Source organism: Dendropsophus ebraccatus, chromosome 7 (assembly GCF_027789765.1).
Source record: "Dendropsophus ebraccatus isolate aDenEbr1 chromosome 7, aDenEbr1.pat, whole genome shotgun sequence".
Classification (NCBI taxonomy): domain Eukaryota; kingdom Metazoa; phylum Chordata; class Amphibia; order Anura; family Hylidae; genus Dendropsophus; species Dendropsophus ebraccatus.
This window is the reverse complement of record NC_091460.1, coordinates 135134684-135148252: the sequence shown is the minus strand read 5'-3', so window position 1 is coordinate 135148252 and position 13569 is coordinate 135134684. Positions and strand designations below refer to the sequence as shown.

Genomic DNA, 13569 nt, shown 5'->3' with positions numbered 1-13569 from the left:
GTGCGGCGTAGAGTTCACCATGTTCTAGAGTGGAAACAAATTTTGTACAAATTGTGATTTATGTCGTCAATTTCCATCAACTGATTGCGCCATAACAATGGTTTGGGGGGGGGGGGGGGGAATAATCAGAAAGGTTTGTAGGAAAAGCTGAGACGGAGATAGTTGTGTGCAAGATCCTCCGAGAGTTACTGTATCTCCACCGAGAATTGATGAGCTATAGGGAAATTCTAGTCTATACCCAAGAGATGGCAGAAGGAAGCAGTTCAATTACATAGAGCTTCATCTTCACATTGCTCATAGATAGCAGCTTGATACTTATCCTTGTGGTCTGTATATTGCTGTTGTCTTACAAAGTGATAAAGATTTTGTAACTCGCTCTGAAAATCTAACAGGATAGGATGCTATGTGGGGAATATGCCATGGATTGCTCTTCCTTTATATACTATTTAAAGCGAATCTACCGCTAGGTACATCACTTTGTGTTCTTATATGGATAGACCGGTACCGGTGCTGAGATGCCGGTGCCACGGTCCTTTTTTTGAACTGCTGCCCGGTTCCCACACATGGTGCCAGCCTATTCCCAAGCACCAGCCTGGCATGAAGCACTGGAGGCTGGCCCGCTGGCCCCCAGGGTGAGGAAACCTCCTCCCCTCTGTGACACAAATCAATGGAACCACATCACAGAGGGAAGATCGTCACACTGGGGGCCGCCCATCCCACCCCCGGTGCTTCATGCCAGGTCGGTGCTCAGAAATAGACCAGCGCCGTGCACAGAGATGCCGGAGCTGTAGTCCTTATTTTGAACCGCAGCGCTGGTCTATTTCCGAGCACCGACCTGTCATTGGGCCCGCCCATCCCAAGTGAGACGAAACCTCCTCCCCTCTGTGACGTGGCTCCATTATAGACAATGGGAGGGGAGATCGTCACACTGGGGGTCGGTCAGCCCACCCATCCCCAGTGCTTCATGTCAGGCTGGTGCTCAGGAATAGACCAGAGCTGTGCATAGGAACCTTGCAAAAAAAAAAAAAAAAGGACTGCGCCACCAGAATCCCCACGCCAGCACAGGTCTGTTCATGTAAAAAAAAAAGCACAAAGGGGGAGATTTATCAAACATGGTGTAAAGTGAGACTGGCTCAGTTGCCCCTAGCAACCAATCAGATTCCACCTTTCATTCTTCACAGACTCTTTGGAAAATGAAAGTTTGATAAATTTCCCCCTGTGTCTTCACTGGTCCCAGTGAATTCCTATAGGCACCCAGTTACTTGTTAACTGGACACTTGGTTGGCAGCTACAACAAACAATCCCCCACCTCTCCTCGCCATCCCTATATCACTCTGTTAGTCTCTCCTCTCCACCCTGTCCCTATATCCCTCTGTTAGTCTCTCCCTGCTCTGCTGTAACTGCCTGCTGCCATTCTGCTCTCTCCTCCACACACAGCTGACTGGCCGCCTCCATTACCGAACCTCCTTATATAGAGGGTGGGGTGCTGATATCACAGAGGGGCCTGCAGCTGATTGGACGGGTGCTAGGGATTATGGTTAGTCCCTTTCTCCCTCCTAGTGATGCTCCAGACAGCATGTGCAGCCGCCATTTTGGTTTTATTTTGCAAATTTTCTTAACGAATTGGCTGGAATTCACTTTGCAGACCGAAGCGAATTTACAGCCCGATTCACACAACATTTTCATATCCGGATTCGCTTAGGGCATCTCTAATTATAATATACAATAATAATCATGATAAAAAAAAATATATATATATTTATTTATTTATTAGTGTACATTCTCAAGATAAGTATCTAGGACTAAATAGTCACTACCTAATATAACAATATGGATTATCATAATGTTATTGCAAGCGGCTCAAGCGTTGACCCGAGACCCGGTATTGATCGTGGCCTCTCTGCCATTGTTCTGTGCCTTCTGTAATCAGTCGGCTACGTGAAGAGCACGGTCTTTTGTAAAGCACAAATTTCCATTGTATTTGTTCTGCTTCTCTTTCCCCGCATGCTTCACTAAACACTTGCAGCCACAGATCTCTAACAATTACGACTGCACTCTTATTCCTACCCTCGGATGCCGAGCCTTTGTGTCTTCCATCTACCGGACAACAAAATGAATGGTCTTTGTGTGTCTTGTTCTTCGGGCTTTGATAAAAGACTGTGTTTTCTAAAGTGGTGGTAGGGGCCTAAGAAACTTCCGCTATGAACATGTTAAAATTGTTATTTCAGACTGCTTTTCCCAACAGGCCCATGTCATTTGCTTTTCCTATTATCCATTCTCTCTTAGGTATAAATGTAACAGATTTCTTACTATAGACAGGTTTTTTTTTTTTTTTTGCTGTGCATTTCAACACTTGTCTACTCTACCCAACCTCCTTACTCATTCCTCTTCCTTCTGATTACTGTAATAATCACAGCCTGCTCTTTATATCCTCAGTTTGGATGTCGAGAGAAAATATTAAAGGGGTTGTCCAGCGGAAAAATTTTTCTTTCAAATAAACTGGTGTCAGAAAGTTATATAGATTTGTAATTTACTTCTATTAAAAACTCTAAGGCCTTCCAGTACTTATCAGCTGCTGTATGTCCTGCAGGAAGTGGTGTTTTATTTTCAGTCTGACACAGTGCTCTCTGCTGACATCTCTGGCCAAGACAGGAACTCTGTCTTGGTTTTCTATGAATCTCCATATAAAACTTCTCCTGCTCTGGACAGTTCCCGTCTCGGCCAGAGATGTCAGCAGAGAGCACTGTGTCAGACTGAAAATAAAACAACACTTCCTGCAGGGCATACAGCAGCTAATAAGTAAGATTTTTTTAATAGAAGTAAATTACAAATCTATATAACTTTCTGACACCGGTTGATTTAAAAGAAAGATTTTTACTGGACCACCCCTTTTAACGGGTAGTTCAGCAAAAAAAAAAAAAATCTTTCAAATCAACTGGTGCCATAAAGTGCCAAAGATTTGTAATTTAATTCTATTAAAAAATACTTTTTTCATCAAATGGATGAAAAAAGCGGATTGCAAAAACATAGTGTTAACTGTTTCTACTGTATAATTATAATTCTCGTTTATTGGTTTCCTTAAAGAGATTTTAAAACTGACTATAATTCAAAGTTGATAAACTAAAGTAAAGGGAATATTCGGCATCTGTCTTCTTTGAAGTATATATCAACCTGTATAGCTAGAAGCCACCAACCTCAGTTATTTTCCTTTGCCTGTGGTGCTCCTAAAGGGGTTGTCTACTTCTATCTGGGATCTTACTAGAAATGTTTTCTGCTCACTATTCGGCCCTCAAGGACTGTTGTCATTTGTATTTTCCATTTTTTATTCTATGTTCATTCACAAGGTCACTCCACTGCGGGCAATGCCACCTAGACTCTCTAAATGGATAGCTAGTTTGATGTCATTATTCTCCAGATAGTGATGCCTGAAGTACTGTAATGTCCAGAGAGCACAAATCTTTATATAGTAGGGATCTTATTAATACCAATTTTTCAGGATGTGTAGAAACTTGGTGCATCAGAGGGTTATACTGTCCAAAAGACTGGAGAAATCCAATGTGCTTGGAGGGACGCTAATTTTTACCATGAACATAAGAGGGAGATAGAAAATAAAATATGTTCTTGTTTCTGTTTTCTAATTGACATTTTTTTCTACATTATTATGTGGGTGGCCATATTGTCTGATCTGTCTGCACAGCATTTAGAAACATGCTTTACAGCAGTCCAGCTGACATAGGAAACAACAGATGGGAGGAGACTTTGTTGACTTTGGGAGAATTTTTGAGGCATGCTCAGGGACCTGTACATAGGTCCTTGCACAGGGAGAGGAAGAGGGGGAGCTCTAACCATTATCTATCATGAGTGGTCTGATTCCATATTATCTATACATTGGTGTCACTTTTCACTTTTCATCCTTTTCACTTTAGAACAGGACAGGAGGTATCAGCTTATTATTTGTCTTAGTGGCCAGAATAGAAACTTCAAGATTTCACCACATCACCACATATTCTAAAAAAAATGTTTAACCTAAAAACCTAAATTAAATAATAATAAATTTTCTGTTGACACCTTCTTTTTAAAGTGTACAGGCAAAAAAAGTTACTTTCTGTAAACTTCTCTACATTACTCTGACAGTATCCAGCTGCTTTCTTTCAGCCAAATTGACTGTCCAAGCACCAATTCTCATGTCAGCCATAGGGTTCTTCCCTTTCCTGTCCTTCAGGTCTAGTAGTACATCACATTTATTGAAATGTCCCTCTCCCATTTATCTCACTGTCACATGCTTGGGTAAATCTATGTCATGAGATTCGGGAAAGTGATCTGGTATTGGCAACTAAATGTTTATTTGTTTCAGACATGAGTCACACAGAACAGATCGGTCACCATGAGATTTCAATGGAGAGAAGTAAAGCAGAAGAGACAATCTACCCTGTGTTTCCGAAAATAAGACGTCCCTTGAAAATAAGACCTAGTAGAGGTTTTGCTGAATTGCTAAATATAAGGCCTCTTCCGAAAGTAAGGCCTAGCAAAGTTTTTGTTCGGAAGCATGGCCGCCGGACATAACACCAGGGCACGCAGCTGTGATTCTTTTTATCCCACTGCTGTTGTCCCCTACCTTCACCGTCCATTGCAGAGCAGCTGCATGTAGGACATGAAGACCGCCACTTGCCGCCAACCCCTGATGTTCCCTTCCGCAGCCATCACTTATAAATGTGCAGGCAAGACATCAAGAAACCCGTCACCTGCCACCATCCCTTCTGTCCCCTGTTACAAAATGTGGAGCTGCACACAGTCTGGCACTATCCAGTCGCTTCATGCCTTTCCATACACTGTCCCTGCTGTGCTGTACGTGTGGTGAGCTCCCTCTGGTGGCCGGAAGCCGCCACACTGTATGCTCTGTCCCTGCTGTGCATGTGCATTTGACATGTGAACAAGACACTGTCTTATTTTCGGAAAAACACACTAGTACTTGTCAGTTAAAAAGGGGTAGATGAGCTATGGACATAAAGAAGCGTGCCTGGGATCCTGATGAGAAGCTGTATTTGCCCCAACAGTTTTTTTCCCCTATCTGTAGCTGCTGACAGGTCCGCTTTAAAGATCATCAGAATGTAAATAAGATGTTAGAATATAATTCCCTTCTATCGATTAATTTTTGAAAGATTACATTGCCTTTGACATTAAAAATTCAGATTTAAAAGCAAATTGTTGCAGGGAATAAGAAGATGTAAATTTCATGCAAATGAATACAAATCCTTTTTTATTCAAAGTGTCGACTTTTCTGCAGGCATTTGAATATTATTCCCCCCCCCCCCCTGTCATTTATAAATAATGTTACCACATAAAGCAAAGAAAAAGGCAAAATTTGCAATCCGCTACCTGCTCTTGTTTTGTATCTCTATCCATATAATCTCTATCTATGGGTGCGGTATATCTTACAGCCTTCAATTCAATACAATTGACAAAAAAAAATAACATGAATAAATGTGCCGCCACAATAGATAGAGATTACATGTAGAGGATGCAATTTTGTGAGCTGCTTTTCTGCTAAACTGCTTCTAATGCTCTAAAATAAAAGCTGCTGAAAACTAAGGATGGGTTCTAAGAGGACAAAAAGAAACTGGACTTTTATGGCTGTTTCCAGTAAAGAATTTAAGTGAGATTATATTCATATGTGACAGCGTTATTGTCACTTCTTTGGGCGGATGGCGGAATATGCCGGCCCATAGAATGGTGTCTAAGGTGCCGGCGGAAAGGTGCGCGGCTGTGCGCGCGGTCATACTGCGGAATTTCGCTGTTTATTCACGAGAATTCCTCAGTATGAACCCACCCTAAAGGGGTTATCCAACGTTAGAGAAAAATGGCCACTTTCTCCCAGAGACAGCATCGCTCTTGTCTCCAGTTCAGGTGTGGTTTGCAATTAGGCTCCATTCACTTCAATGGAACTGAGTTACAAACCCTGCACCCAAACTGGAGACAAGAGCTGTGCTGTCTCTGGAAGAAAGTGGCCATGTTTTTGTAGCGCTGGATAACCCTTTTGAAGGGTATCAGTAGAATTATAGAAATGTGGTTGCTTTTCTTTAACCTCTTGATGACGCCTGATATGCCTTTTCATGGCAATCATTAAGGGTCCTTGTTGAAAGCCACTACCCTTTCACAGTGGATCTAAAATAAGGGATTGCAGGGGCCCCGTGCAGGGATCGTGGGAGCCTAGCTGTCCCTGGTAGATTAATTCTCTAAATGGTGCTATTAGATTGTGTCAGATATGCCTTTTTTTATATAAAACATAAAAAAATTAAAATATACATATTAAGCATCGCCGTGTCCATAACGACCTGAACAATATCATTATTTTATTATTTATTCCTGAGGCTATGTTCACACGTATGAGGAATACATATGAGTTTTTTTGGGGGGTGGATTAGTAAATACTATTTTTTTTTCTGGGCTCATGGTTAAGCTTTGTTCCCACACAGTATTTTGGTCAGTATTTTGTAACCAAAACACAAAAAGGCTATGGTCACACACTGTTGAAATTGAGTGGATGGCCGTCATTTAATAGCACATAACTAACATTAGTTTAAAAAAACTGCGGTTGTCATAAAATAACGGCCATTATTTGCTATTAAATGACGGCCATCCACCAAATTTCAACAGTGTGTGACCATAGCCTTTTTGTGTTTACAATCCACTTCTGGTTTTGGTTGCAAAATACTGACCAAAATACTGTGTGGGAACAAAGCTTAACCATGAACCCGGAAAAAAACCCTGTATTTTCCTAATCCGCCCCCAAAAAACTTATATGTATTCCAAAATGGTACCGATAAAAAGTACAACTTGTCTGGCAAAAAATAAAGCCCTCATATGGCTATGTCAATAAAAAAAATAGAAATGCTACACTGCTTGGGAGACGTCCATGAAAAAACGAACAAAAAAGACCTGGGCATTAACCCCTAGATGACCTAGGACGTAGCGGTGCGTCCTGGAAGTCTGTCCCTAGACGACCCTGGACATACCGGTACGTCCTGAGCTATGAAGCGCGCTCCGGAGCGGATCGCGCTTCATAGTGGAACGCGCTTCATAGCAGGTGGGGGCCGGCTGCAATCAGCAGCCGACACCTCACCGTTAATGACACGCTGCAGCGATTGCGCTGCAGCGTGACATTAACTCCTTAAACGCCGCGATTTAAGTGTAAGTGACAGGGGGGGTCCCCTGTCACTTACCGATCGGGACCCCCGCAGTGTGACTGCAGGGGTCCCGATCATTAAAACGGACCGCCTGAGGTCTCTCACCTGCCTTCGCGCGGTTCGATCGGTGCTCTGGTCACTGAGCCTGCACAGGCAGGCTCAATAAGCAGAGCACCGATAACACTGATCAATGCTATGCCTATGGCATAGCAATGATCAGGGTGTAAAATGAAAGTGATGAATGTAAAAGTCCCCCAAAGGGACTTAAAATGCATAAAAAAAAGTTAAAATCACTAACACACTACCCCAAAACCCCTCCCCCAATAAAAGTCTAAATCACCCCCCGTTCCCATTATATAAATAAAACATATAAAAATAAATAAATAAATAAACATATAATATACCGTAGCGTGCGTATTTGTCCGATCTATTAAAAAATAGGATTTCATATAAAAGGATTTCATTAAAAAATATAAAAAATATATATAACATTAGAGAATCTGTGTAACCTGCATATGGTTGTGTTCGGACTGACCTATAGAATAAATGTATCATGTCGCTTTAGTGCATTTAGTGCATTACGTAGACACAGGAACCCCCCAAAAGTTACCATATTGCATTCTTTTTTATGATTTCACCTATTTATATCATCATAAATAATATATTTGGGATTCCCTCATACATGTTATGGTAAAATGAAAGACGCCATTACACAGTACAACTATTCCTGTAACAAATAAGCCCCCACATGGCCCTGTAGATAGAAAACTGAAAGTGCTGGAGCTCTTAGAAGGGGAGGAGGGAAAAAAGGAAAGTGCAAAGATCAAAATTTGCGCGGTCCACTGGGTCATTTTGGGCCAGGTCCTCAAAGGGTTAAGGCCAGTATGTGTGCCGGGGAAGGGGATAAAAACAGCATCACATCTGTCCATTTGTTGTGTCCGGTATTGAAGGTCGGCTCCAATTAGGAGAATATTGCTAAGCTGCAATACCAGACACAACCTGGGGACATGTGTGGTGCTGTTTCTGGAGGAAAGCAACCATCTTTTTCTAATCTTCAAAGCACAGTGGAGAATTTTTAAATGGTGCCTATATATATGTATGTGTATTGTTGATTTCAATTGTGTCATTTTCTTTTCCAGAGCAGGTGAAGGGAGCCCATCGATGAGGCGAGTAACCATGATAAGGGAGAAGGGAAGGAGGCAGGCCGTCCGTGGCCCGGCATTTATGTTCAACAACCGAGGACCGAACCTGACGGCAGAGGAGGAGCGTTTCTTAGATGCTGCAGAGTATGGGAACATTCCAGTGGTACGAAAGATGCTGGAGGAGTCGAAAACCTTGAATGTCAATTGTGTGGATTACATGGGACAAAACGCCCTACAGTTGGCGGTAGGAAACGAACATTTAGAAGTGACCGAACTTTTGCTGAAGAAGGAGAACTTGGCCCGAATCGGAGACGCTTTGCTTCTTGCCATAAGCAAAGGGTATGTTAGGATAGTCGAAGCCATCTTAAACCATTCAGCTTTTGTAGCGAGCAAGAGACTGACGCTCAGCCCGTGCGAGCAGGAGCAGCAGGACGATGATTTCTTTTCCTATGATGAAGATGGTACTAGATTCTCCCCAGACATCACACCTATCATCCTTGCCGCACACTGCCAAAAATATGAAGTTGTGCACATGTTATTGATAAAAGGGGCAAAGATAGAACGGCCACACGATTACTTCTGCAAGTGCGGTGACTGCATGGAGAAGCAAAAGCACGACTCATTCAGCCACTCGAGATCCAGGATCAACGCCTACAAGGGACTGGCCAGCCCGGCCTATCTCTCTCTATCCAGTGAGGATCCTGTTCACACAGCACTGGAGCTAAGCAACGAATTAGCCAAACTCGCCAATATCGAAAAAGAATTTAAGGTAAAACTTTTTGCATGTTTGTAACTTGTAAACAATGGGGGAGGTAATCCAAACCGCCTGTGCCAAAATCTGATGAAATCTGTGCCAAAAAATGGTGTACGGTTTTAGGTGTTAGCTTTTATGTTTACTCACTTTGGGGGAGATTTATCAAACATGGTGTAAAGTGAAACTGGCTCAGTTGCCCCTAGCAACCAGTCACATTCCACCTTTCATTTTCCAAAGAGTCTGTGAGGAAAGAAAAGTGGAATCTGATTGGTTGCTAGGGGCAACTGAGCCAGTTCTACTTTACACCAGTTTGATAAATCTCCCACTCTGTTTACACTGCGGCTTCTGTTCTCTGCGGCCGCACAGAAAACTGACATGTCTATTTTGTACGGCCACTATTCACTGAATAGCGGCCGCACAAAATAGACTATGCACACAATGTAAAGTTCGGTTCCCGGCCGTACTTTTCATTGTGTGCTATGGCCAATTGGAGTGTGGGCACACCTGAATATACATCTCAGACAGCAGCCGTTCTGTGACGCGGCCCTGTCACACAACTGCCCCTGTTTGTGCCATATGTGAATATGGCCTCAACCAAAACCAGGAGTGGATTGAAAATACAGAAAGGCTATATTCACAAACTGTTAAAATTGAGTGGATGGCCGTCATTTAATGGCAAATAATAACATTTATTTCAAAGCAATGGCGGTTGTTTTAAAATAAAAGGAATTATTCGGCTATGTTCACACAACATTTTTTCATCTCCGTTTAAAATGACGTCCGTCATTTCGCTGTTTGTCCGCCCATCAGTACAATGACGGCTGTTGGGACATTATTCTAGTTCAGGTGGACTGATTCCCCTTTGACTTTAATTGAAAAGTCCATTGTATTTAATAGTAAAAACGGTGAAAGGACGGTGAAAAAAAAACTGGGTGTGAACAACTAAGAAATAACAACTGGTGTTTGCAAAAGACGTCCGAAAATAATTGTCATGATCATTATTTTGACATCCACGCAGACAACATCAGACATTTTATACGCTGTGTGCATTGGGCGTTCATCATTCCATTGACTTCAAAGCATTGCATTGAGGTCAATTAAATTGCAGCAAAAATGGAAGTATTTTTAATTAGAAAAAGTGGACGCCTTTTCTCTTTTTTTTTACTTTGTGTGAACATAGCCTTTTGCCATTAACGACGGCCATCTATTCAATTTTAACAGTGTGTGAACGTAGCCTTTCTGTTTTTTCAATCCACTCCTGGTTTTGGTTGCAAAATACTGACCAAAATACTGAGAAAAATACTGGGCATGATTTATCAAACATGGTGTAAAGTGAAACTGGCTCAGTTGCCCCTAGCAACCAATCAGATTCCACCTTTCATTTTTCAAAGAGTCTCTGAGGAATGAAAGGTGTAATCTGATTGGTTGCTAGGGGCAACTAAGCCAGTTTTACTTTACACCATGTTTGATAAATCTCCCCCTAAATGTCCAAAAAAAGGTTTAAATCAGACAATCTACCTTATTTTTTTATTTTTTTTTACCCAAATGGAAAACAAATGAACATATGTATCTAAGTTTTTTTTAATTTTATTTTATTTTTATGGAAATTAATCTTTATTTTTTTCCCCATAAATATTATATATGTAGTTGAGAAATGCAGCAGGGTCAGTACTAAACATGTTCCGGGGAACGGTGTAAGTGAAGAATAATTGTACAGTGGTTTGTTTTCATTAAAGCTCTAATAGGACCATTAATTAAAATGTCCTGATGGAAAACGAAAACCGCACTGGAGCATATGGCGCCATTTATCAAAACAAAGGAGATACCAGCTTGCATAGCATATTGTGTGTGCAAATATATTTAGTTTCAATTTCTCTTGTGTTGTCACAAATTGTGGCCTATAATATATTACCTATCTAATTACTTAACATTCTCTATGGCCTGTTGATTTTTTTTTAATTTATATTAAAGGATTAGTGTGATGTTAGTAATTAAATTTGGCAAAAAGTCAAATTCTCAAGAAAAGCGAGATAAATAGTTTTATTGTCAACTATAATATTGACCTTCCTGATAATATGGAAACACAAGAGGCAGGAGGCAGTATAAACAGCACGAAGCATAGTTTGGTAAATATTGATTTGACTAAAGAATTATGGATGTAAACCTGGAAACCAGATTGGGTGGGGTTTCAAACTCAGTTCCATTGACGTAAATGGAGCTTAACTGCAACGCACACCTGAACTGGAGACAAGAGAGGGGGAAAAGTGGCCATGTTTTTGTAGCGCTGGATAACCCCTTTTAGATTCGTCCAGAGAGGCCCTAATGAGTCATCTGTATTCATGAGCCTATCTTAAAGGGGTTTTTGGGTAAAATAGACCAAAGGATAGCACCCCTGCCAATCAGCTGTTTGGCACGCACACTAGACAGTGGATGGGGATGGACTCAGTTGGGGCCATTCACTAAGTAGTGGTCGGACCTGGCTACTCCAGCTGCTGTTCACTTGGAAGGGAGCTGATCTGCACTTAGGGTCCTATTACACGGCCCAATCGTTAAGTGTAAACAAGCATAAACGTGTAAACAATCTGCTAGATCGGCGCTCATTTACTGGGCAATTACACAGGCCGACTACAGGGCAGCAAGGGCTGCACAGATATCATTAGCAATGTCTGTGCAGCATTTGCCTTTAGTGTAAAATAATAAAGTATTAACTTACTATACCATGTTTCCCGGTGTCCTTGGGCTTTCCCCGGTGTCACCAGAGAACGTGGTAAGGTAAGTTAATATTTGATTATTTTATACTACAATCACCAGCCGTCGGCCGCGCATTGCTATTGCACGTAGATTTACAGCTTATGGTCATTTCATCGGCTGATTGTTCTCTCTATTACATGGAGCAATAATCATCTGAATTAGCCTGATTCGGCTGATTATGGCTCCATGTGGCCACTGCCAGTGTCGGACTGGCCCAACAGAGGACCAGTGGGCCCCCAGCTTTACAACCTGCACTTACACTGACTAAAATGTCGTTTCTCACTGGTTTATCATTGGTGGACCCCCAGGATCATTTCCTCTGGTGGGTCCCAGATACCCAAGTTGGAGACATTCACATTCACAGTGTAACGCAGGCTCTTAACAGCTGTCCTGATTTGCCCGGAAACCCCCTTAAGATACAGTAAGTGTTCTTTAAAGGGGTATTGCGGCGTTTTTCTTTTTCTGCTTAATTAACACATATTACAAAGTTATGGAACTTTCTAATGTATGTTAATAAGCTACCTGCCCCCCCCCCCCCCCCGTAAGTTAAATAAAGTATACATACCAAATCACTTCTCCCGGGTGACATCTTGGGTCGATGTCGTCACAGCAGGAGGCGGTCCTGGTCTCCTTCCTCTTCGCTGTCTTCAACAGCAGTGTATGAGAGAGGAAAAGGCTGTTGGTGCAGCAAGTTGCCGCACTACCCATTTAATGTAAAACTGAAGAATTGTTCGGGAGGAACGCCTGGAAAACTGGGATACAGCCTATGGCTATGGCTGTATCCAAGTTTTCCAGGCGGTCCTCCTGGGAATCATTACCAAGGGTTCGGGTTCTTACGAACCCGAACCGATGTCGGTTCGGACCATCCCTAATTGCAAGCTTTCACCAACTAAATATAATTCCAAATAGAATTGTGAACCAGGGAGCGTGTTCAGCTTCTCCACGTATAATTTCCACTGTGAGGACTAAGTGTCCCTTTCTAGTTAGTTATGTCTACAGACAACGTGGTGCCTCCACTCAGTTGAAGCTGCTTACTTTAGTGCTTCCTTTCATCTTCTGCGTCCGTACTTTCGCTGCACCATGCCAGTTTATTAAACGTTTGCAGAGGTAAAACTTTTTCCTTCTAATTTGGACGACTGTTTGTTTTAGTGTCACTTGGGTATGCTAAAAACTGCAGTACACCCCATATCAACGTTTAATGCACGACGAGAAAACTTCCCAGCTTCAAAGAGTTTTACAGTACTTATTTATTCCAATATTATCATTTGTCGTCTTCTTTTCCCTGATCCATATTCCATGTGGTTTTCTTTATTCTTTATAAAACTATTTGATGAAAGCACAAAGCGAACCCGGAAAAGTTTCCCGTGGTTTAGTCTAAACCAAATCTAAGAAGAAGATGTTTCTGCCTGTATCACGTGGTCTTCTAGTATTCTTTCATTTCAGTAGGTTGGTTTTGTGCTGTTCGTTATTGCTTTTGTCTCTTCTGTTCAGTCAATGATTTATGAACACAGTTCTTGCTAGACATGAACTATAGCTAACTGCATTTGGAATAGTGCACCGGCAGAGGTTTGGTGGCGGATTAGTTTTTACATTTTGTCTGACCCCTCCCCCCCCCCCCCCCCCTCACTGCACCCTTAAAGAGGATGTACCATTAGGTACATCCTCTGTAATCTGACCCAGGGATAGAATGGCGCCGTCACGGGGAAGCTGATGCCGCAGTCCGTTATTTGAACCACAC

At 42.0% G+C, this 13569-nt stretch overlaps 1 protein-coding gene across 1 annotated transcript in view; it reads left to right on the top strand.

The window, feature by feature from the left end:
• TRPC3 (transient receptor potential cation channel subfamily C member 3) overlaps nt 1-13569 on the top strand; it is a 175139-nt gene that overhangs the window by 41055 nt on the left and 120515 nt on the right. The window contains exon 2 of the mRNA XM_069978543.1: nt 8324-9095. Within this exon, the coding sequence (XP_069834644.1) occupies nt 8324-9095 (772 nt within the window). The remainder of the gene's footprint in view (nt 1-8323; nt 9096-13569) is intronic.